General features: G+C 44.2%; 1 protein-coding gene across 17 annotated transcripts; it reads left to right on the forward strand.

The window, feature by feature from the left end:
* Positions 1 to 71: 71 nt before the first annotated feature.
* LOC113156777 (microtubule-associated protein tau-like) lies at positions 72 to 19957 on the forward strand. 17 transcript variants are annotated; one of them, XM_026352089.1, is made up of 14 exons: positions 72 to 1844; positions 1962 to 2289; positions 8710 to 8875; positions 10857 to 10946; positions 12055 to 12078; positions 13961 to 13995; positions 14407 to 14532; positions 15169 to 15226; positions 15337 to 15375; positions 15532 to 15776; positions 16300 to 16392; positions 17923 to 18004; positions 18112 to 18218; positions 19125 to 19957. In XM_026352089.1, the coding sequence occupies exons 3-14, from the start codon at positions 8728 to 8730 to the stop codon at positions 19320 to 19322; spliced, it is 1245 nt and encodes a 414-aa protein (XP_026207874.1). In that variant the 5' UTR covers positions 72 to 1844; positions 1962 to 2289; positions 8710 to 8727; the 3' UTR covers positions 19323 to 19957. The 17 variants fall into 17 exon arrangements, with proteins under 17 accessions (XP_026207874.1, XP_026207875.1, XP_026207876.1 ...); XM_026352090.1 differs by having other exon boundaries at positions 72 to 207; positions 2181 to 2289; XM_026352091.1 differs by having other exon boundaries at positions 72 to 2289; positions 12058 to 12078.
* The last annotated feature ends 582 nt before the right edge of the window (positions 19958 to 20539 follow it).

The following is a 20539-nucleotide window of genomic DNA, read 5'->3' on the forward strand; positions in this document are numbered from 1 at the left end:
CCTCTCCTCTCTCCTCTATCCATTCTAATTCATTTCATGTCATTAACTTTGTGTCTTCTCTCTCCTGTAGTTGTTTCCTCCTCTCTGTCTCCCTCTCTGTTCTCCTCTGCAGGTATCCTCCCTCTTGGTCCAGTGTTTCTGCTGGCTGCTGTTCTAGATGGCCCCCGACCCTGAGCCTGGTTCTGTTGGAGGTTTCTTCCTCTAAAGGTAGTGTTTCCTCTGGTGCTGCTCAGTGAGGTTGTTGGGTTTCTATATAATTCTGTATCCAGTTATATTTGTAAGGTCTCAGACCTTCATCACTGTAAAACTCCTTGAGACGACTTGTGTTTGGTGCTGTACACATAAAGAGAGGTGTGTGTTATTAGTGACTGTCTCCCTCTAGTGTTTGTTAAACTTCAGTTCACCACATGTGGAACCAGGATCTGCACACGTTAATAAGATTAAAAAACTGTTTGAGGCTGATCAGTGGCTCCAAATGTGAAACTGGATCCAGTTTAACTTTCATGCTCGACGACTTCATTGGAATTTCAGGAACTCACACGTGTGGAGTTTGTTGTTCAGTCGGTGCTGATCTGATCCACTGTCTTCATAGAGCTGAGAACACAGCGAGTGTCTAACTGAGAGTAAACATGACGCTCATGGTCCTGGATGTAATTATCAACAGCAGAAAATGTTTGTCGCTGGTTTCTAAACAGAGACACAGAAGAAGAAAATGTTCTTTCAGTACCAATAAATCATCCAGCTGCAGACAGTCGGACTGATCTGTGTTCACTTTATGACACAGCACGACCAGAACCTTCTCTTAGTGTAGTGTAGTCTTCAGCTGTTGGTCTAATTAATTATAATTTGTTGTTGTCTTTTATCATTTTTCTATCTTCTTACACTTTCTCACGTTTCCCAATCGTCGTGTGTTTCAGTTTAACTACTTATAACTACGATTTATTTTATTTTAATCTGTACCAACTCCCTAATTAAACATTAATTGTACTGCAGCTGTCAGTGGAACCAGTTTGTATTAAATCTTTTTAGTAAATATTACAAACAAATAGCAGTGAAATGTAATTTTCACATACATTAAAACATTTCTACCCTCACTTCCATCCATTTGAACACTGTTTGTGCAGAAGTGTTTAGAAGTGTTATCAACTTCGACCTTTTGGAAGGAGACACTGGGCTTCTCCATCCTTTATTAAACCAAACTGACAGTAAACAGCTGAATTTTCCTACTCGGCTGCTTCTCATCTTTAAACTAAGATAACCCTCTCATCCTTATACATGAAACCCGCTTCTTTTAGCTCGACTACACTCTGTAACAGAGAGAGGACTCAAATGTCACTGACTTGGCTCCAGCAGCAAACAGACGTCGACCACCTGAGGATTTAAAAGGTGTGTAAAGAGGTTTTGAGTCCCACCACAGGATAAACTCAGCTAGTGGCAGCTGTTCTCTGGGGCAGGTTTCCAAAAGGATAAAGGGCTGTGGTCCACGTCCAGTAGGGGTCTTTAGCAAGACCTCCCTACACTAACCCTGCCTTTACTCTGAGCCTTGTATCTCACTTGTAAGTCACTTTTGGAGACAAATGACTAAATGTAAAAGAGGAAGCAGAGACGGTGGGGGGGGGGGACTAAACGTCTCCAAACAGCTCTGACCGTCAGTCCACTGCTGCTTTCTGCTGAATAGTTTCTCGACTTAGTGTAAAAGTTGGCGCCCAGCGTGTGACAGTGAGAGGCCGGTGAAGGACGAGGGACACAAGGGTGCAGTGTTCGTCCAGCAGGCCTCCACGGTTTCATGTGCCAAGACTGGAGCTTTGTGTGCCGACCACACTGCTCTGTTACTGTAGCTTCAGGTCAGTCGCACACACTCGCTGCTTGTTTGACACGCTGCACATTTTGAGGAAACTAAAGCTATTTAACATTTATTTAATTCGATTGAAGCTTGTATTTACATGCATTATTATATGTAGACAGTCTGGTGACTTGGGGAAGGATCTTCTTCACAGTCTTGATGTTGGAAATCCTGAAGCTGGTCCATGAAATCAGTGAGTTTGAATCTGTTAAATGAGGTCTTAGTGGAGCTCAGTGGCACAGTGCATGTAGGGTTATGAGTGTCATGTCAAGGAGCTGAGCTGGTGTCTGCACCTCTTTGACTCTGATGCACTGAGCGCGCACAGGTTGCATTTCAGGACAGCTCCGCTGCGCCCCCCTCCGGCCTCAGGCTGCACTGCGACGAGAGGCTGTGTGCGCCCGGTGAGCGACTGCCGCTGAAGAGACAACACCGCTGTCTGCACTCAGGTAAGAAAACCCCGCAGTTCTCCTGTTATTCGACTATTTTAATGTCACTGTAATTACACAGAAACATGCGAGCGAGCGGCGACGTGCGACACAGACGCTGCGTCGTTTCTCTCCATCGGCATTCGTCTTGTCACTTAATATTTTTTGCATGAGGTGGGAGAGGTTGGGCCTCTGCGCGGTACATGTACAGAAATATCACGCACATGCACGGAGAACCCTTTATTCTACCGTCATCTGTGGCCTCAGATCCTGCTGCTGCTGCGTATTTCGCCTGTTTGCGTTTTTTTTTTTTTTTTTTAATCCGACTCTGAATCTGGTCTACAACAAACACAGAGACGTGTTTGCTTTGCAGCCATCGTCGCCTCAGTCGTGTGGGAGCAGTCAGCTCCCCGCAAACACAGCACAGTGCATGTTTTCTCCTGATTCCCAGTAAAACTAAAATGTCTCCATCCTCCTCCGGCCGGCGCAGCTCCTGCTCGGATGTTGTCCTTGCGCGCAGTAATGAGACTAATCCGCCACAATAGCCTGTAAATAATCTCATTATTTAAGGATCACAGGGAGACAACAATGCGATGCCATGTCTGTTGTGTGTTTACTGTGGTTTCCTTGCGACCTGCACTTCTTTTCTTTGTGTCGACTGATTTGAGCGCAGGGTGAGTGGGGAACGTGTGGCTGCTTCCCCCTCCCCGTTATTCTGGAGCTTTCGTTTCTTTCTTGCATCTGAGAGGCCTGAATCCCTTCCAGCATCGCTGCATGTGCCTCACAAATGCAGCCTTTGATTATTAATGTATATTTTCAGGCTCCCTGCTGTTCGTTTGCGTCCGCGCGTCTTTGCTGTGACTTCATTTTCCTACATCAATTACAGAGTAGAGGCTGTTGGGAATCGGAGTGATGCGGCGCCTGTGCGCAAATGCCAAGCCCATTTTTCATGTGCTCAACAGTGGAGTGTCCGCACAGCAGCGCAGCCTCTCCGCTGTCACACAGTCGGGCAGTGAACCAGGCTGCTTATCTGACACATATGGGCTCTTCAGTAATCCGCCCAGGGTCAGTGGACACAGTCTGATCCACTGGAGGTGCACGAAATCCTTTTAGAAACCAGATGAAAGCAGCACAGCTTGATGTATTGTTTGCATGTGCATGATTGTGGCTGTGGTCTGGTGGACTGACTGGATTTATTGGAAGGGGAGTCTCTGCTCTCTGTTCTCTGCCACGGACACACCTCTTTCCCATCCTCACGGGTGTCTTGAGCTCCCTCCTTACAGTCATTTGTGCTACATGAGGCGGAGGGGGGGGCGGTCATGTTGTCCTCTGTAACTGCAGCTGGAAGCCATTTCAACTGGCCAGATGATCTGCTGAAAGGAATGAAAGACATCTCAGTGTCATTCTGTTGTTGTTGTCATAGTTTGTGTTTGGTGGTTACCAGAGCCCTGTACTGGTGCACACAGAGGTCTCACATGGACTCGTCTCCTCTAAAGAACGAGTTCAACTGAAGGATGGATTCAGATTTCTTAATGTGCACAGTGGCTTCAGTGTTTGGAGACAGTATGATAAGTTATCAGAGCTGAGTAGGTGTGGTCGGTGACATGCACGTTACACAACTCTTAAATGCACCTGTTCATTCCAACTAAATGTAGGGTGCACGTGCACCGAGGGCCCCCGAGCACCTCTGGTGAATTTCATGGGAATTGCTCAATGGGTGGTGCAGCAGGAAACGTCTCCACCTTTCATCTGATGCTCTTTGCTATTCTGTCGCCTACGAGCTCCTCAGAGGGGACGACCGACATTTTGCCTTGTTTGTCTGTGGAGCTGAGACGGGTTTGAACAAATCTGATATTGGCAGCAGGAAATCAGCAACCTTCAACCTGCAGCCTGCTCCAACCGGAGTGATGTGGGGTTATGTCCTCGGAGATGCAGCCTCGTTGTCCTGCTCCTCTGAATTTGGCTGCTGACTTCGTTGATTCATCACCTCCAGCGTCAGCGTTATGAAATGAAGCCGCTCTGAGTGCTCCATTTAGCACAGACTGACAGCCTATTGCTTCATGTGGGCCTGTGTCCAAAAGTGACCGCATCCATCGGCCTCATGTAGGACGGACCTGCCAGAGGAGCTTAGTCTGGCAAAACCAGCAGCTCTGAAATGACTTCTCTACAACTGCAGCTTTTATATAAGTAAATCAGATGAGCTTTCTGCTTTCTAATGAAGTGGTTATTTGATAACTTAACTATTTACAGTTTTCTTTTCTTCAGTTTGATTTGATTGTAAATGAAACATTTATTGGTTAATGAAACAAATTAGATTAGATTTTGGTTTGTGATGATTCTTTTTCATAGTAGAAAATAATTAATAAACAATAAGAGAGACCGCTTCAACCCTAATTGCTTCTTCTGTCGTCCTACTTTTAGTTTATTTTAGAACTACGCTCCATTATTCTTCGCAGCAGCTTGTACAGCTTTGTAAAACCAAATCGTGTCCTCCAGCGTAACATTTCTTTTTTATGTGTGTATTAATTCTTTTGTACAGTAAAGAAGACAAGAGAAACCTGACAGATAGGTGAAGTCTGCCAAAAGACACAGTGGAGACGTCAGCCTCTGATTGTTAAAGAGAAGAACAAACTCACCAGCAGGCTCTAAGCTGTGGTTTTGTACAGACTTAATTGGCACCATGCTGACAGAGGACTTTGGCTCATTGCACCAGTAAAACAGTGAGTGTCAGATCAGATTGTGTAGCTCCAGGTCTTGTGTACATACTGAAACATGCAGCAGCTGGTGCGTCTGATTACTTAACTCTACGAGAAGAACTCCTCACATTTTGGCTCCCAGATTTGCTGCGTGTGTCGTCCTCTCTCCACTCCTCTGCAAACTGGAACTGCAAGTCTAGTGTTGATTATGTAACGTGTTTGAAGAGGTTTCGCTGAGTTGAAACTGAAAGGAGGATGTGTGGAAAGACAGCAGGATGCGACATGTCGACATGTCGACATGTGGACGTATGAAAACAAAGGTGGAGAAGTGTACACGATGCTGAGCAGGAGGCCATGTGCAGACCGGCCCTGCAAGATGCGCTTTTTTCCCCCTGCAGCCATTAAGTGGAGGGTAAAATGGAAACGGGCTCCACCTTCAGCCCAGACGCTGCAGGGCTGCGCCCACATTAGCAAGGTAGAGTCAGTGTGAGGCTGCTGGAGGCTGGATGAGAACAGAGAGAGAGGCTAGGATGGGGAAAGTAGGTCAGAGATACAGAGGCAGTCGAGCATGAGAGCAGCATCCTCGTCTCTCAGCTGAGCTACAAGCAGCGCTGGTGAGCAGGCAGGAGTGTACACGGCGTCAGACAAACGCCTTTGGTTTAGATTTGATCTGTTTTACACTGAAACAATTAGAAGATGAATCCTTGAATGAAATGACAGGAAATGAGTTTTTTTATTTATTGAGCAAAAATGATTAAATGTTCTTCTGTGTTTTCAGTTTTCCAACAATTTAAACACATTTAAGTCTTTCACATTCTCTGCCCTGATTAATCTGTTTCCAGTCGATCCAGGAGTCTCTGGTTGGTCGTGACAACGGCTCATCGCAGTTCGTTGAACCTCACATGACGTCTTCACACTGCGCGTTTCGTTCGACCAATCAAACGCGTTAATTCAATAATGCATTAAAAGTGAAACGATCAGTCAAATCCGGCAGAAACTGATGATAATACAAATTTAATCATCTCAAATGAAGTGATGATGTAATAAAATGCTGAATATCGACCGTCAGAACCTGAGAAGTAAAATGAATTGACTTGTATCTTGAATCGTTCCTGTTTCTACTCTTCACATCGACTTTTCTCCTCAGACACTTAAGAGTTGATTTAAAGTCTCTTGCTTCTATACAGTAGCCTGTTAGTAGAGTCTGCGGTCCACATACAACATCCTCTCTGAAAGCTCTCTGCAGAGCTGAGGCTGCATTTCCGTCATCGTTTATCATCTGCACCAGTGAAACCAGTGTCGTAGAGAGTTTAGCTGGAAATACTGAAGAAAACGCAAATCATCAAGGTTTGAGTTCATTAAATCAAATTATTCTCTAACATTTCTGACATAATGAGTTTTCCAGAAGTGAATCATGGCCCAATTGAATGAATGAATATTTAACTGGATTCTGGATGTTTGTATCAACCCCCCCAGAAGATGAGGACGAGTTTTCAGTGAGTTTAAATCCGTATTTAACAAACACTAAGACTTTACTCAAATCCAGGCACAGTTACTGTTTGTTTGGGACCAAGAGAAGTCGAAACCACACGATTATCAGTGTCTGGAATGATTCATCTAAAAACTCTGGCTCCTTTATTTCTCATAATCCAACTCAGCATCTTGGCGTCTATGGCGTTTTGTCCACTTCCTCCGACTGCATGTCTCGCTGCATGCTCCTGGAGCTGTGTCAACATCTCTGTTGACCGGGCTCCTTTGCAGAGCCGGGGGCCTGGGCCAAGGTTACATTTTCACACGCCCCGGAGAGGGAACAAGCTGCATCAGCAGACCTTGCTGTCATGTTTCTTTTCTGCAGCAGGTGAAATTTGGGTTCCTGCATGTCTGCAACACCCCCTGAGTGAAGAACCAGTGTTTTTATACAAATAAAAACTTGAAACCTAATTCAGACCTCTGCACATACGCTTATCAGCTGATCCGGTTCCTATGAGTCAAACAGTTTGTTTGCTCTGTAACGGTCTCAGCTCCCGGATGTAGAGTGAACGACCTCTCGGAGGAACTGTCTTCGTTGGCGAGGGTGCAGCTTTCTTGTTGTCGAGATTCTGTCATGTGTGATGCTACAATGGGAGTTTTGTGCGGGAGGACTGAGGCTATTCATTCGATTTTCTATGGGACACTCAAACGTCACTCAGCCATTTGTATTATACTTGTTAGGAACTCCTCCCTTTAAATGTTGGTTTGTGCCTATTTGTCATTTTCCTGTCACAGAAAAAAGACTAAAATCACCAACACATTAGTCCACATCGATACGTTCTCACTTCCAGGACTATTTTAGCAGCGGATTAATTCACGTTTGTTGCTTTATATAGTGAGTATTTACTGCAGCAGGATGTGGGGTTGGGTTAAAACTAAACAGTGTGTGTTCATACTAATAAAGGAACATCGGTGCAATAGTGCAGCTCATTCTTATGTCAACAACAGAGCTCTCTGGCTCAGACGGAGAAGATCTGACTAATCTACACACCGAGGTGTAAAAACCTCCTCACAGACTGAGCTTGTTTTGATCCATAGTGTTCTGTCACCTTCTCTGGTTGTTGCTCTGTCCCGTTCGTGCAGTTTGTTCAAACAGTCAAGGTCGGGAGATATGAAGGTTCAGAGGGAAGGTCACATAGCTGAGCCAAGTGTGCATTTACAGCAGGTCTCATAGGGTGGAGGAACAACAGCAACCGTTTAGATGTTACTGCCTGAAAACAGACGGTTGCATCAGGTGCTGTTACATCTCTGCACCACTGTCCGACTGTGCTGAGAGTCTCACTTAACGAGAGGCGACGACAGCGTTTCTCCTCAATAAAAAAAGAAAAGTTTCCCTGTTTTCTGCTTAAATTGGTTCAGAAATATTTTGTGTAAACTGTTCAGTAGTAATTTATACAGAAAACCAGGAAATGTCCCAGGAAACAGTTTCATTGCTTCCAGTGTCTCATACAGCCGCCCTCAGGTCACTGCGGGCTTTAGTCTCACTGAGGTTCTGCTTAATCTGGCATGAGGGTGAAAATGCAGATCAGAAGCTGTAGAATCAGCAGTTTGGACAGTGAGAGTGATTAATCCATAAGCTCTGAGCAGCTTGATTTGTGTGATGAGTGATTGTGTAAAAGGGCAAAAAAATATGATTCCAAGTGAAAACTATTGATGTAACCAGAGGCTTGGGTTTAATCTGAGATGTAATCCTCTTTTTATGAGATTTGATGCATCGCACATGTCTCTGGTTGAGAGATCATGTCAGGACGGTGAGCTTTATTTCCTGTGGTGCAGTGTTTGTAGTGTTTGGTATCTAACTGCTTATTGTGTGCTCAAATGATACGGGGGCTGCACATGCTGAATGTTTTTTTCCTGTGACGGAGTCGGTCAGTGGTTGTTCAGGTCAGAGGTTGTTTAGGAGGTGCGACTCATCACGGTGAGGACACTGTGCACATGAGCCAGAGGGACTATTTTTGTCAGTGTAGCTGTAACATGAAGCAGCGACCCCACGTCAGGATGTATAAATAACTGGTTTTTAGACAGTGTCTGTTTACGTTGGACGGTCAGACTGAGCTCTGCACGCCGGAAGACCATGAAGTGCGGCATCATTAAATTTAATCCTTAAAATACAGGCGTGCATTTACATTTAGAACCTGTCCTATGTTTAAAACCAGTACTGAGACCCATCCTGGACAGTCTGACGTGACCTGCTTTGGGTTTTGCTCCTCTGTAGCCTGACCTGCGCTTGGCAATGGAGTACATGAACAACGCCTTGAACAGCTACAGTTCTGGAGACGCTGTGAGCTCCTCCTTAGCCAACATGAGCATCAACGACCAGCGCCACCAGGAGAATGGGGTCCAGGTGGGACAGAGAAGCCCTGGAGACGCCAAAATGAAAGGTCAGGCACGAGAAATGTAGACAGGAAAAGAGCTTCCTGAGGTCAACTCAGTTACACTGAACATGCCAGGGAGGTGACATAACGACTAATGAGTGATGTGTGGGTCAGACACAGCTGCAGCTACAGATGGGTGATGAATAGAAACCTGCAAACCTCCCACTGCTCCTTTTCATTAAACGTTCAAACTCTCCAGGAGGGATGGACGTCAGGTTCCTCCCTCTATAGGAAGCAAACTGTCCAGTTTGTGCTCAGTTAGGTTGAGATGTAGTGATGCGGAGGCCATAGATTCATCGTTTTCATCCCACCATGCAGTGATCCATACGTTACTGCTTCCCCTGTTTGTAAAAAGAACTTAAAAATAATTAATTTAATTATAAAGTTTTTACCACAGTGTGTGGTTTGCGTCATGTTGTTCCACCCCTCACTGGAACCAAATGGAATATTCCCTCATGTGAGAACACGAAACATGAAAATTACAATATTATATTATAATTTTAAATTCTAAATGTTTTTGTGTTATGTTGGGTAATAAAATATGTCACTGAGGCTTCATGTTCGATCTTTAATCCCAGAACTAAAATGATCCCAAAGAGAAGTATTTACACGGTGTCTTCTGAGTCACTGTAGTCTCTGTGGAGCCAGAGACCAGGACCAGGACCCAGAGTTCCTACTGTGCTTTGTTCTAGTTCCTCTTTATAAAATGGATACAAGACACTCTTGACTGGCCCCCAGTGCCCGACTGCAGCTGCACTGTGCTCTGTAGTCCAGGCATCTGGGTCTGACCCCTGAGACTGATCAGGCTGCACAGACAACATCCTTTAAAGAAAATGACTGAAGCATTATTAATAGGAGAACAGCTGATCAGTGACGAGGACAATAATTCAGGTTGTAGATAATAATCAGTGTCAGTTTCAGTTTCAGCAATGTGTTTTGTTCCTGCTTGTCCCGATCAACCACATGGCTAATTAGTGCGTAGCCTAGCTTTCCCCAGTTTGCAGCCCTCACTAGTGCAGTCGTTCTCCCCGTTTCCGCTCTCCATCATCTCGCACGCGAGCAGGAAGCAGCGCACAGAGTCAGAGGTTAACGCCGCTGAGACACAGAGTGAGTATGTCATCGATCTGTTGGAGTAGACGGCGTAGATGTGTAGAGACTGTGGCTTCGGAAAGTGTAGAACTAGTGTGAAGTTAGTTTAGAGCAACTACTGACATAATGTTGTGGCGTGACTGGTTCTTTTTCAGCTCTGCAGATTTATATAAATATATATAAATGAGTGATATAACCTAAAATTGAGTGTTTAATGCAGCGCATGAACCAGCAAATTAAGGAAACACCAATAGATGCACATTATTATGGGAATTCAAGAAATACAGTATTATATTTGATATTTTTGGCCTCCTGAGCAGCTACTTTGTGCTGAAGCGTATTTTTACACTTCAGCTCTATTTTTGGCTTCTACACGTGTAAAACACAGAAAGCACCAAAGAATTTGTATATCAGGACTCACAGAGCTGGGGTTACAACATGTAACCTGTGTAGCTCGTTTTAACCACATCTTCACGATCATCTCTTCATCACTGTTGTTTAGTCTGAGTTTTGAATTTATCCAGTGAGTTAGGGTTCTCCTGGCTCCTCTAAAATGACAAACACTACTGGTGTAGTTCGGGGATAAGAGCCCGTTACCAGAGAGCATGTCGAGTCACCTCTTCACAAGCCGCAGACTGACGTGGAAAACAGTGGTGTGGCTGTAAGAAGGGGCCCCAACCGCCCCCCTCCAGTCGGGTGAAGCATGTTTGACGACTACACAAAGTGACGTGAGGTGTCATTGTAGTAAAGAGGCTCCTCGATCTGTTAAAGAGCTGCTGCTGCACGAACGTGAGAGATCCCACAGCTGTCAGGAGCAGATGGAGCTGAGTAAACGTGAAGCGGTAACTTCAGGGTTTAACAGTTCCCCTGTTCTGACTGACGTCTATTTATCCCACAGCAGAGGCTTCTGCAGAAAAAGGCGGCGTTGAAGGAGTTTCTGGGCTCTCAGAAATGGAGAGCAGCTCACGTGAAGACCAGGGGCAGCTCGGTACTCCTCCTGCCTCTTTCAGCTGCTTCTACTCTCCGTTTGTGTTCCTGGCATCTTTAAACATAATGTGACACTTTGGGAAATAAGTTTGACACTTGTGAAGCTGCAGCCTGCAGCAGGTTAGCTTAGCATAAAGCCTGGAAACAGGGTAGAAAATCAGTTCAGTTCAATTAATTTCTCAGTTAATTAATCAACAGTTTGGTCAAAAAACATCAGGAAATGGTGAAAAGTAACTATTGCAACATAGAACTCGAGTCATTAAAGGCCTTGTGTTGTCTGAGTACTAGTTCAAAGGTCACTTCTCAGATGATTTCTTGGTTAAATCAGATTGAAATCTCTTCGTCTTGTCCAGTAACTTCATGAAAACTCCTGTAATCACAAATTATCTGTGCAAAACGTCTAATAAACCAAAAAGAACAAGGTGTAAATGTCAAGGTTGAGGCAGCAGCGCCCCCTGTTTCCACACTAACTGGCTCATTTAGAACCAGTTTTATCATCGAACTCTCATCAACAGAAGGAAAAATCCATTTTCCCAAATGTCAAACTGTTTCAGTTTCCTGACAACATCCTGCTGACGTTCTGATTTTTAAATCCTCTCTTCCTTTCTGAACGAGCTGGGTTGGTTTCACCTTTGGCTTCTTTCTTTGCGCCTCTGTCTTGTGTTTTTGTTGCTTCTCTGCTTCTTTCAGAACTAAAACCTCATCATCAGCGGCCGTGTGAGACAAACATCCTTTTTATTTTGGGCTGTTTCAGAATTAAAAGCCAGACCACAGGCAGATTTAAGGCTCCTGTGATCTGTTGATCGAACAGATTCCTGCTTCCATGATGGGAAATGTTAGAATAAATGTTGTAGAATAAAGCTGTGGTGCTGCTGCAACACACGCCTTGTTGTAACCCGCCCGCTCTGCATTTATACATTTCTCCTGATGTTTTTAACATCTATATTTATTTGTAGCCGTTTCTTTTGCCGTCGGCTTCCTGCACTAAACAACAACCTGTTTGCTTTGTATTGATTTCTTTGCAGTAAGTGTATTAATCGCCCATGAATGACAGGAACTCATTACTAACTGTGCTCTCATGTTTTTCCATCTGTCTCATGTTCAATCAGCAGCAGGAGGATCAGCTTCAACAGGTGAGCTGCTTTATGGTTTATTGATTTCACTTAGACTGTATTTATTTACAGCAGGAGACAGAAATGAATCTATTCCACACACATTTATTATACCGAGTTGCTGCTTCTGCTCCTGGATAATTATAAACCTTTACATCGTTTAACTATAATAATTTAGAAGTCAATATAAAATTTGATCATTTGAATGTTCATTAATTTATTTAATAGCAAAACCATAGCTGTTTTTGTTTTAGTATAATTAATTAATGTTTTTATTTATCTATGATGTAAATGATAAATTAATTATTGGAATTTGATTAAACATGGTAAAAGTCATTAACTATTCAGGTGACACACTCCAGACTCGTACTGTTTACGTACACTTTCTATAGTCTGTATGAACTTTTGCTTAATCACTGCAAGTTTTTTACATCATTTTCTGTCAGAAGCAGATTTTATTTCATATTTTAGTCTTTTTGTTTTTTAATGAAACAGCATATTTTACCAATCTGTGATTTATGATGTTCAGTGAATGCATCATGTGTCCGTCACCCCAGTGTGATGCATTCACATCCATCTCCTTCATGTTCGTGTATTTTCTTTCTCTACCACTGTTCATCTCTCACTTTATGGGTTTTGCATTGTCACATTTTCTTTGTGAACTATTTTATTTTTGTAGTTCCCATGTTTTATGGTTTTATTTTGATGGGGAGATGACAAACAAGTGCTGTGAATGTCATCTGCTTTCCAAACAAATTAACAAAAACCTGCTCCTGGAGTCCGCAGTGAGTTCACGTTTGCAGGCGACCGGTCAAAGCCTGCTATGGATGGAGCTTCCTGCTCCCAGGATCGAGGAAATGATGTGGTTGGAGACGGTGGGAAGAGGCTAACTGACTCTTTATGGGCCTCTGAAGACCTCAGCTGCAGGTCAGACGTTAGAGGGGATGTGCAGGCCGGCGGGGGCAGTCCAGAGTGGGCTGGAGCTGCAGACTCTCAGAGGGCGATCAGCCTCGATGCCTCGGAGTGCCTGACTGCTGCGTCTTTAGTGCGGAGCACAGCCTTGGAAGACCTGACATCCATTGGAGACAGAAGCTTTGGGTTTCATCAAGCTCGAGGAGAGGAGCTCGACTGTGGGCAAACAAAAGATGGACGACCTACTGACGGCGCAGCTTCGAAGTCCTGCAGCGACTCTGAGAGCAACAATAAGACTCTAGAAACACAACAGACTCAAACCCAGAGTCTGTCGCAATCTAGCTTTGATCATCATTCAGCGGACTTAAGTAGGAACATTTCTAAGAAGGAGAGCCTTCACACCACACTGTCACGTGGCACAGCGGCTGAAAACGGCAGCTGTGACTCATCGTTACACAGTGACGTCCATTCACAGCCTGACATTTCTAATGACTCAGAGATGAGGAGCAGTGTGGCTCACAACACCGGGGCCACTGAGCTCCAGAAAACACCCCCCCAAAGCACCGCAGCCAGAAAGTCTTTGGTGCCGGTTGCTGTTTTCAAAGGTCTGTTTGCCGTCCTCTTTAGTTGCCTCCTTCCACTTCTTTGATTTCCAACGCAGCTTCAACTGTTGTTATGCAGCACTCTCCTCCCAAATAGTTTCTATGGACGTGAACTTTGACCCGAGAAGAAGCTTGTCGTCCTCCCTCCCCACTTTAACTTTTAGTTCCATGTCTTCATCTCTGCTCACTCTGCTGGCTTTGCAGCCTGAAGCCACTCTTTGGTTTCCACATACAGTCTGTGTATATTATGCGTCACGCTGCATGTTGCACACCCTGCAACACCAGTTCCACTTTCTTTTGCCATGTGAATGTAAAGAAGCTCACACACAAGCGAAATGGTCAATTCTGAATTATCACACTGTTAAAATGTGTCTGTCTCCTTTTTGTAGCTCAAGCAAAGATGGACAATGGCTCTGCAGAGAAGGTACGAGACAGAACATTATTAAACGTTGTCACTTGTTTTACCATCTGTGTTGTTAGAGGTGAAGTCTGGTTTATTACATATTGGGTCTGATTTTTTTAGTTTTGTCCATATTTTCCATAGTTGTACTGCTGTACACTAAATATTAATCCCAGCATTTCATTATTTCTGGAGTCTTGTTGACCACAGAGGTTTTCAAATAAAACACAAATCATTTAGATCAACTTTCATTTTTCACAGTGTCCCTTTAGAGAGAGTAGTGTCACATGAGAGAAATCATGGTTAATAAGACCCAAATAACCCAGAATGATCCTTTAACATGTTTCCACCTCTTCCATCATTTTTCCTTGTTTTATGTTCACTGTCATCAGAACTTTTGTTTTTCATTCATTTCGTTTTCTCTTCATGAAAAAGACTCAAACTGCCACCAAACCAACCTCCTCCCTAAAAAGAGCATCCAACAAAACACAGGCGTCCTCCAGAAACGGCCACAGCTCGATCCCTGTTAAAACCAGCAGCACAGGGCCGAAGCAGCCCGGAGTAAGTACAGGTCTGAGTTAAGACCTGAGATCCTTCCAGGTTTTTTAAAACGTTCGGATGGATTTCGTTGACGCACGTTCAATTTAAAGGAAGATAACAGCTGAGGAGGTTGTTCCAATGGTCTCAAACCTGCATCCGTTTTATTTTCATTCTTGCTCATGAGGCTGTTTACACTTGGTTTTAAGATGATGGGGTGACAGGCAGCTCTGGTTTGCTGCGTTCAAGGACAGGACAAAGTGTAGGTCATCCCTGTTTTGAAAGCCGTCACTTCAGGGAGTCTGGAATTCATTTTCTAATAAACTAAGTCTAAGATATTGACGTTTAAAGAAAATAGAGCGTCAGTGCAGAACATGGTTGTTTTGGTGAAATCGAGTCACGATTTAACTTCTTAATACAACTGGAGCAAACTAACAAGTAAGAAATCCAGTTGTTAATAATTCACTTCCAGGTAAACTCACCTGGAGAAATGTCGGCTTTTAAAACGGAGTGGAAACAGGGTCATAAACGCAAAACAGAGCTTCGTCCATTCATCACTGATTAGTTTTAGATTAGAGTGGTGTGGTGTAAATAAGCTTAAATAAAAACAGAACTGAATAAAAGGAAACAACATCTAAAACCTTCTTTGTGAATTTTCAGGGTGCAAAAGCTCAAACGGCCGGAGCCAAAACTCCTGCAAGAACCGCCGTTCAGTCAGGTACGACAGTGGTTCATTTATTTCCTTTGAATTCTTTTTGATTTATTTCATTTTTTAGGAATAATTTCTGCAGGAAGTTTCAAAGTGACTTTTCATTTTTCATAATACAGCGAATGACAAGAAACCTCCCACTGCAAAAAAAGAAAAAGGTAACGAGTAGAGTGGATGACCACAGTCTGGTCCGGTCAGCCTGTCGCTAAGATAGCACCTAGCTCCTGTTTGATTTGTCAGTGGGTCTTTATCATTTATCTTTATTCCTTCACATCAACATGTTTAAGCCTCTGTTACGTCTCCAATTTCTTCAGATGCCACGAGTGGACAGAGCAGCCCCGGGACTCCAAAGTCTCCCTCCAGCCAGGCACTTTCTGCCGCGGAGGCTAATAAAGTGAAGAAGGTTGCAGTGGTGCGTTCTACACCCAAATCACCGGGCTCGCTGAAGGGCCGTCCACCAGCTCCTTTGGCCGCCGCAGCTGCGATGCCGGACCTGAAGAACGTTAGATCCAAGATCGGCTCCACGGACAACATCAAACACCAGCCTGGAGGTGGAAAGGTCGGTCTCTGCTGGCTGGTCCACATTAAGATCCAGATTTAGTCTTTTATATAGAGCTCCAGCCGTCACACGACCCCAGAAAAGGAAACACAGACACACATGTGGCTGTAAAACTGAGCTCTTTGGGTTATACACAAATAAGAAAAGTCAAACACTTGTACGTCTTATTGTGCAGCCAGTCGGATCACTTCTGCTCCCGGTGCTAAATTAAACTCCAGCTCCTCTGTTCATACGCTTCTTGATGTTGTGACTTGCTGTCAGTGTGAACACGTGTGCACTGGGTTTGTGGTTATGTAATTGTGTGAGGTTTATTTTAGCATCAAGTCTTTGTTCTAATTTTGTGTAGGCGACAGTCACGTGTTGAACCTGAGAAGATCTCCTGTTGTGATATTTATATAGTTTCTGTTCAGAGTTCACACTGTGCAGGAGAATCTGTTTATCTCACCTGTCAAATCAATCAAAGTTAGTTTTCATCCCTCTCCTGCAGTGAATTCATTACGTTTTCCTTTTCTCACTGTCTCAGGTGCAGATTCTTGACAAGAAGCTGGACCTGACTAACGTCCAAGCTCGCTGTGGCTCGAAAGACAACATAAAGCACACACCTGGTGGAGGCAAGGTGAGAAACGTGGACACTGACGGACAGTAAAGATCCGTTTCTTTCTGATTTCAGATTGAACAGATAGAAAAGCTGCTTCTGGTTCACTACTGAAAAAGTTAAATCCAACAATCAACAATTAGTGATTTCCATTTTTTTTTATTTTTTTTTACATGCACTGTATGTGAAACATAGCTGGAGTCACTGTTTGTCTCTCAGTAACATGCAGGGGAACAGTCGAACGTGCCCCCAGAGGGGGTGACGTGAGTAACTAAGGGATCTCCTGCAGTTCTGATCATGACCAGCACTTGTTAAAAATACATTTCCTGTCCTTAATAAGCCGACTCTCCGGGTTAAATCTCACTCCCTTGAGCAGCTGTGGTCCTCATTCACAGCGTGGCTGCTGTTGCTCCCTCCAGGATAATAATTCCTCTTTTTTCCTCCACATATGAACCTTACAGGTACAAATTGTTGATAAGAAGTTGGACTTAAGCACTGTGCAGTCCCGGTGTGGCTCCAAAGATAATATAAAACATGTACCCGGTGGTGGAAATGTGAGTAGATGAATCAGGGACGTGGCGAGCGGCAGGTTGCCAGCTGTTGCCAAAAACCCTCCTTGCTTCTACTGAATGCATCTTCACAGCGGAGCAGGAAGTCGGAGTGCATGAAACCTCCTGCTGTCTGTGTTCGTTTCCCTCTGACCTCCCACTGCTCGGACCCGCTAACGCCTCCTCCTAACAGTTTTATCAGTAACTCAGAAACAACCATGAGCATTTCATTCTGCCAGCTGCAGTGGTCATGGTTTAATGCAGCTACTGTCACAGCTAACAGCGTTATGAAATGCTCACGGTCTAATGGAAGCTTGATAACTCTGTTGAATCTGTATCTGTGATCAGTGTGTGGAAGTGTGCACCACCCAAAATGGCCCTAAACCAAACACGCATGACTCTGTGATGTGGATGTTTTTATTCTTTACCGTGTTCTGAGCTTCAAGTTGCAAAATATAAAAAGAAAATCTATTAAAAATGGAAAAGTAGAGTCAGGAGAAGGAGTCTCTACTCAGCAACAAAGGCCGTCTGTCCTCTCCACCCAACTGTTGTCGTGCGATGACCTCAGCTGAGACTGAGCGCTTTGTGTGAGGGGACACGGCCACGACAGGACAGGCTGAGATGAGGTCACCTTCAGTTTGCATTTTAATGCCTGGCTGAGAAACGCGGCTCTGATGTCCGATGACATGGACAGTGTGCAGAAAAATACAGAAAATGATCAATTTAACGTGAAATTAAACGTTTTAACATGAAATTCAATCATTTCTCTGCGTTTTATTTTATAACACTTTGATATCTTCACGTAGTTTAACAGTTTGTTCCTGAATTAGAAAACTAAAACTAATGTTACAGCATCAACGTGTGCCGTGCACGTTCTCACGCACAGTCTTTAAACAACACGTCCGTGCAGTGAAGACATTTTACTAAGTTCAATGTGAACCTGTGTCTCTGGTTTCTATATTGTTTGTTCCTCTGAACTGAAGCTGTGTCTTTCTGCTCTCAGGTCCAGATCGTCCACAAAAAGATCGATCTGAGCAACGTCACCTCTAAATGTGGCTCCAAATCCAACATTCATCATAAACCAGGTGAAATATCATTAAATATGTTGTGAATGGAAATGAAAAAGACAGAAAACATCAGTTCACGTTGTAAAGGCACTAACGGTCGTGCTGTGTGATGTGTTTGTGATCAGGTGGAGGAAATATCGAGATCAAAAACGAGAAGCTGGAGTTCAAAGTCCAATCCAAGGTCGGCTCTCTCGACAACATCGGACACGTTCCTGGAGGTGGACTGAGAAAGGTAAAGACAGCTGCTCATCTGGAGAACGTGCTGGGCTGCTGTTCTTCAGCGGCTGTTCTTCAGCGGCTGTTCTTCAGCGGCTGTTCTTCAGCGGCTGTTCTTCAGCTGATCCTGTTCAGATAAACAGTTTCTTCTTTTCAGCTCGTTGTTTTTTCTTAGTGGGTGAAACGCTGTCAGCAGCTCGACGAGTTCCTCAAACACCAACAGAAACAGGTTCTCTAAAAATGTGAAGTGTTTGAACTCAGCACGTTGATCTTAGGTTTAAAAAGCTCAAACACAACAAGGGTTCCACACAGAGACAGACGTTCACACCCTCATTAAAACATTTCTCATCAGTTCTTTCCCTGATTGATTTATTTATTATTTATTTATTTCATTCTTTTCTCTGCGTCTCCATCTTGCTGATTTTCAGTTGATCATAATTGACCCCCCATCATTAAATCCCGTTCGTTCTGTTTCAGAATTCATCATCATGTGTTTTGTTGCATTTTCTGTTGCGTCTGTTTTTGGTGCATGTCTTCATCATTTCCTTTTGCCGGGGCTCCTCTGCAGAGGGAGAAGGGGAAGGAAGCAGAGGGGAGCTCTTCAGGCAGCCCATCAATCCTCTCCCCTGCTGTCACCCCCCCTCAGTCTCCACAGACTGTCCCTTCAGCACCCAACACCCCCATCTTGACGAACCCCCACATAAAGATTGAGGACTCCTGTAAGTACTCGTGAGCTGTGTGTTACGTGCTGCTGCTGGATTCTGGTCTCAGACATGTTTTAGTTCATGATGTTCATCAGACGTCTCGGACTCGAGCCGGGACGCCCGGTCTCCACAGTAGCAGGTGTGTGTGTGAGTGTGTGAGTGTATGAGTGTGTGTCTGTGTGTCCTGTGTTTGACCCCCACCTGTGATCCGTCCACAGATCGAGAGCCACAAACTGAACTTCCGTGAGACGGCCAAGGCCCGCACCGACCACGGCGCTGAGATCGTCTCTTTGGAAGATTCCCCCCAGCAGCTCAGCACCGTGTCCTCCTCGGGCAGCATCAACATGGCCGACTCTCCGCAGCTGTCCACGCTGGCCGACCAGGTGTCCGCCTCTCTGGCCAAGCAAGGCTTGTGAACGCACCCGCTCCACCTGCACCTCAGCCACACGACCACGTAGAGGAGTTGTGATGCCTTCCTCATTTCTTTCACTGGACTTTTTTATCTACCCATCACACGTCATACTTCACTAACCTTTGAAACTGTTCTTGAGGCATTACTAGTAGAGGTCTTAAAGAAAAAAAAGATTAACAAGTAGGCCAAATTCTAATTGATTTCTCTCTGGTCTTTAATCTCATTTCTACCTTTTGTACGTTTCCCTGTAAGAGTTAAAGCACCGAGCAGAGCAGAGGAATTCTTTTCTTGTCCCACACATCTGACCACATAGACCTGGTTTCCCGTCACATTGACTGTAAACCCCCTGTAGGACGTTTGTTTGTGCCCGTAAACGGGAGTCGCCTCGTGTTTTTTTTTGTTTGTTTGTTTGTTTTTGATAAAACTATAAAAGATGAAGGAAGTTCGTGTGAAGGCAGAAGGAACAGTTCGGGGTTCGGTGACGGCTGCGTGAAGGAAACTGGTAAAAGAAAAGTAGCAAATGTCTCGTTAACAAGGATAAAAGATGCTTTCAGACCTCACTGCTGTCTTTATGTAGTCCTGACGTGCTGCACCTCGAGCGTCTGTAGGGGTGGAGGTGCAACCTGAGCTAAAAAAAAACAAAAAAAAAACAGAACCGCTAGAGTAGAAACTTTTGGTTTGTGTTGGGCACAGTTTTCTAATCGTATTCTGTGGATATATGACATGTATTTGATATGAAGAAACATTTGTATTGTGCCTGCTACTGTCAGTGTTAGGTTTTTTGTTACTGCTCTATTGTAAATGCGCTTAAGCTTTGACGTAGGAGGCGAAGAATTAACCTTAAGGCATTTAAAGTGTAACTTTCACGGCCAAATTATAAAGATGGAAAGAGACGGGGTGAGTTCATAGTTCACTACAGTATTAACTACAGTATTTAAAGCGTAGGTAGAAGAATCACATGAAAACATTTCAGTGTAACTGTGATTAGTCCCATTTGATGTTTGATGCCTGTTTTAATGAAGTTTAATTTCCAAACGTGCCGGCGTCGTATCGTATCTGGAACTGCTTCACTGATCAGACTACTTATAAATAAGACAGTTCTGATGAGTCGTGACTTTTCCTGCTCTGTGCTCTGCAGGTTAAACCGTCCAGTGCATCTGACCACGTTCTACACCTGTGTAAGACCAGTTGAACCAGTAACACAGTTACACTGAACCAGAA

This window comes from Anabas testudineus, chromosome 19 (genome assembly GCF_900324465.2).
Source record: "Anabas testudineus chromosome 19, fAnaTes1.2, whole genome shotgun sequence".
NCBI lineage: Eukaryota > Metazoa > Chordata > Actinopteri > Anabantiformes > Anabantidae > Anabas > Anabas testudineus.

Excerpts from the sequence above, each read along its gene's own strand:
- LOC113156777 (XM_026352084.1), top strand. The coding sequence starts at position 12,881 with ATGGATGGAGCTTCCTGCTCCCAGGATCGAGGAAATGATGTGGTTGGA. Across the intron at positions 13,996-14,406 it reads ACAATGGCTCTGCAGAGAAG|ACTCAAACTGCCACCAAACC; the intron begins GTACGAGACAGA and ends TTCATGAAAAAG. Across the intron at positions 15,227-15,336 it reads AAGAACCGCCGTTCAGTCAG|CGAATGACAAGAAACCTCCC; the intron begins GTACGACAGTGG and ends TTCATAATACAG.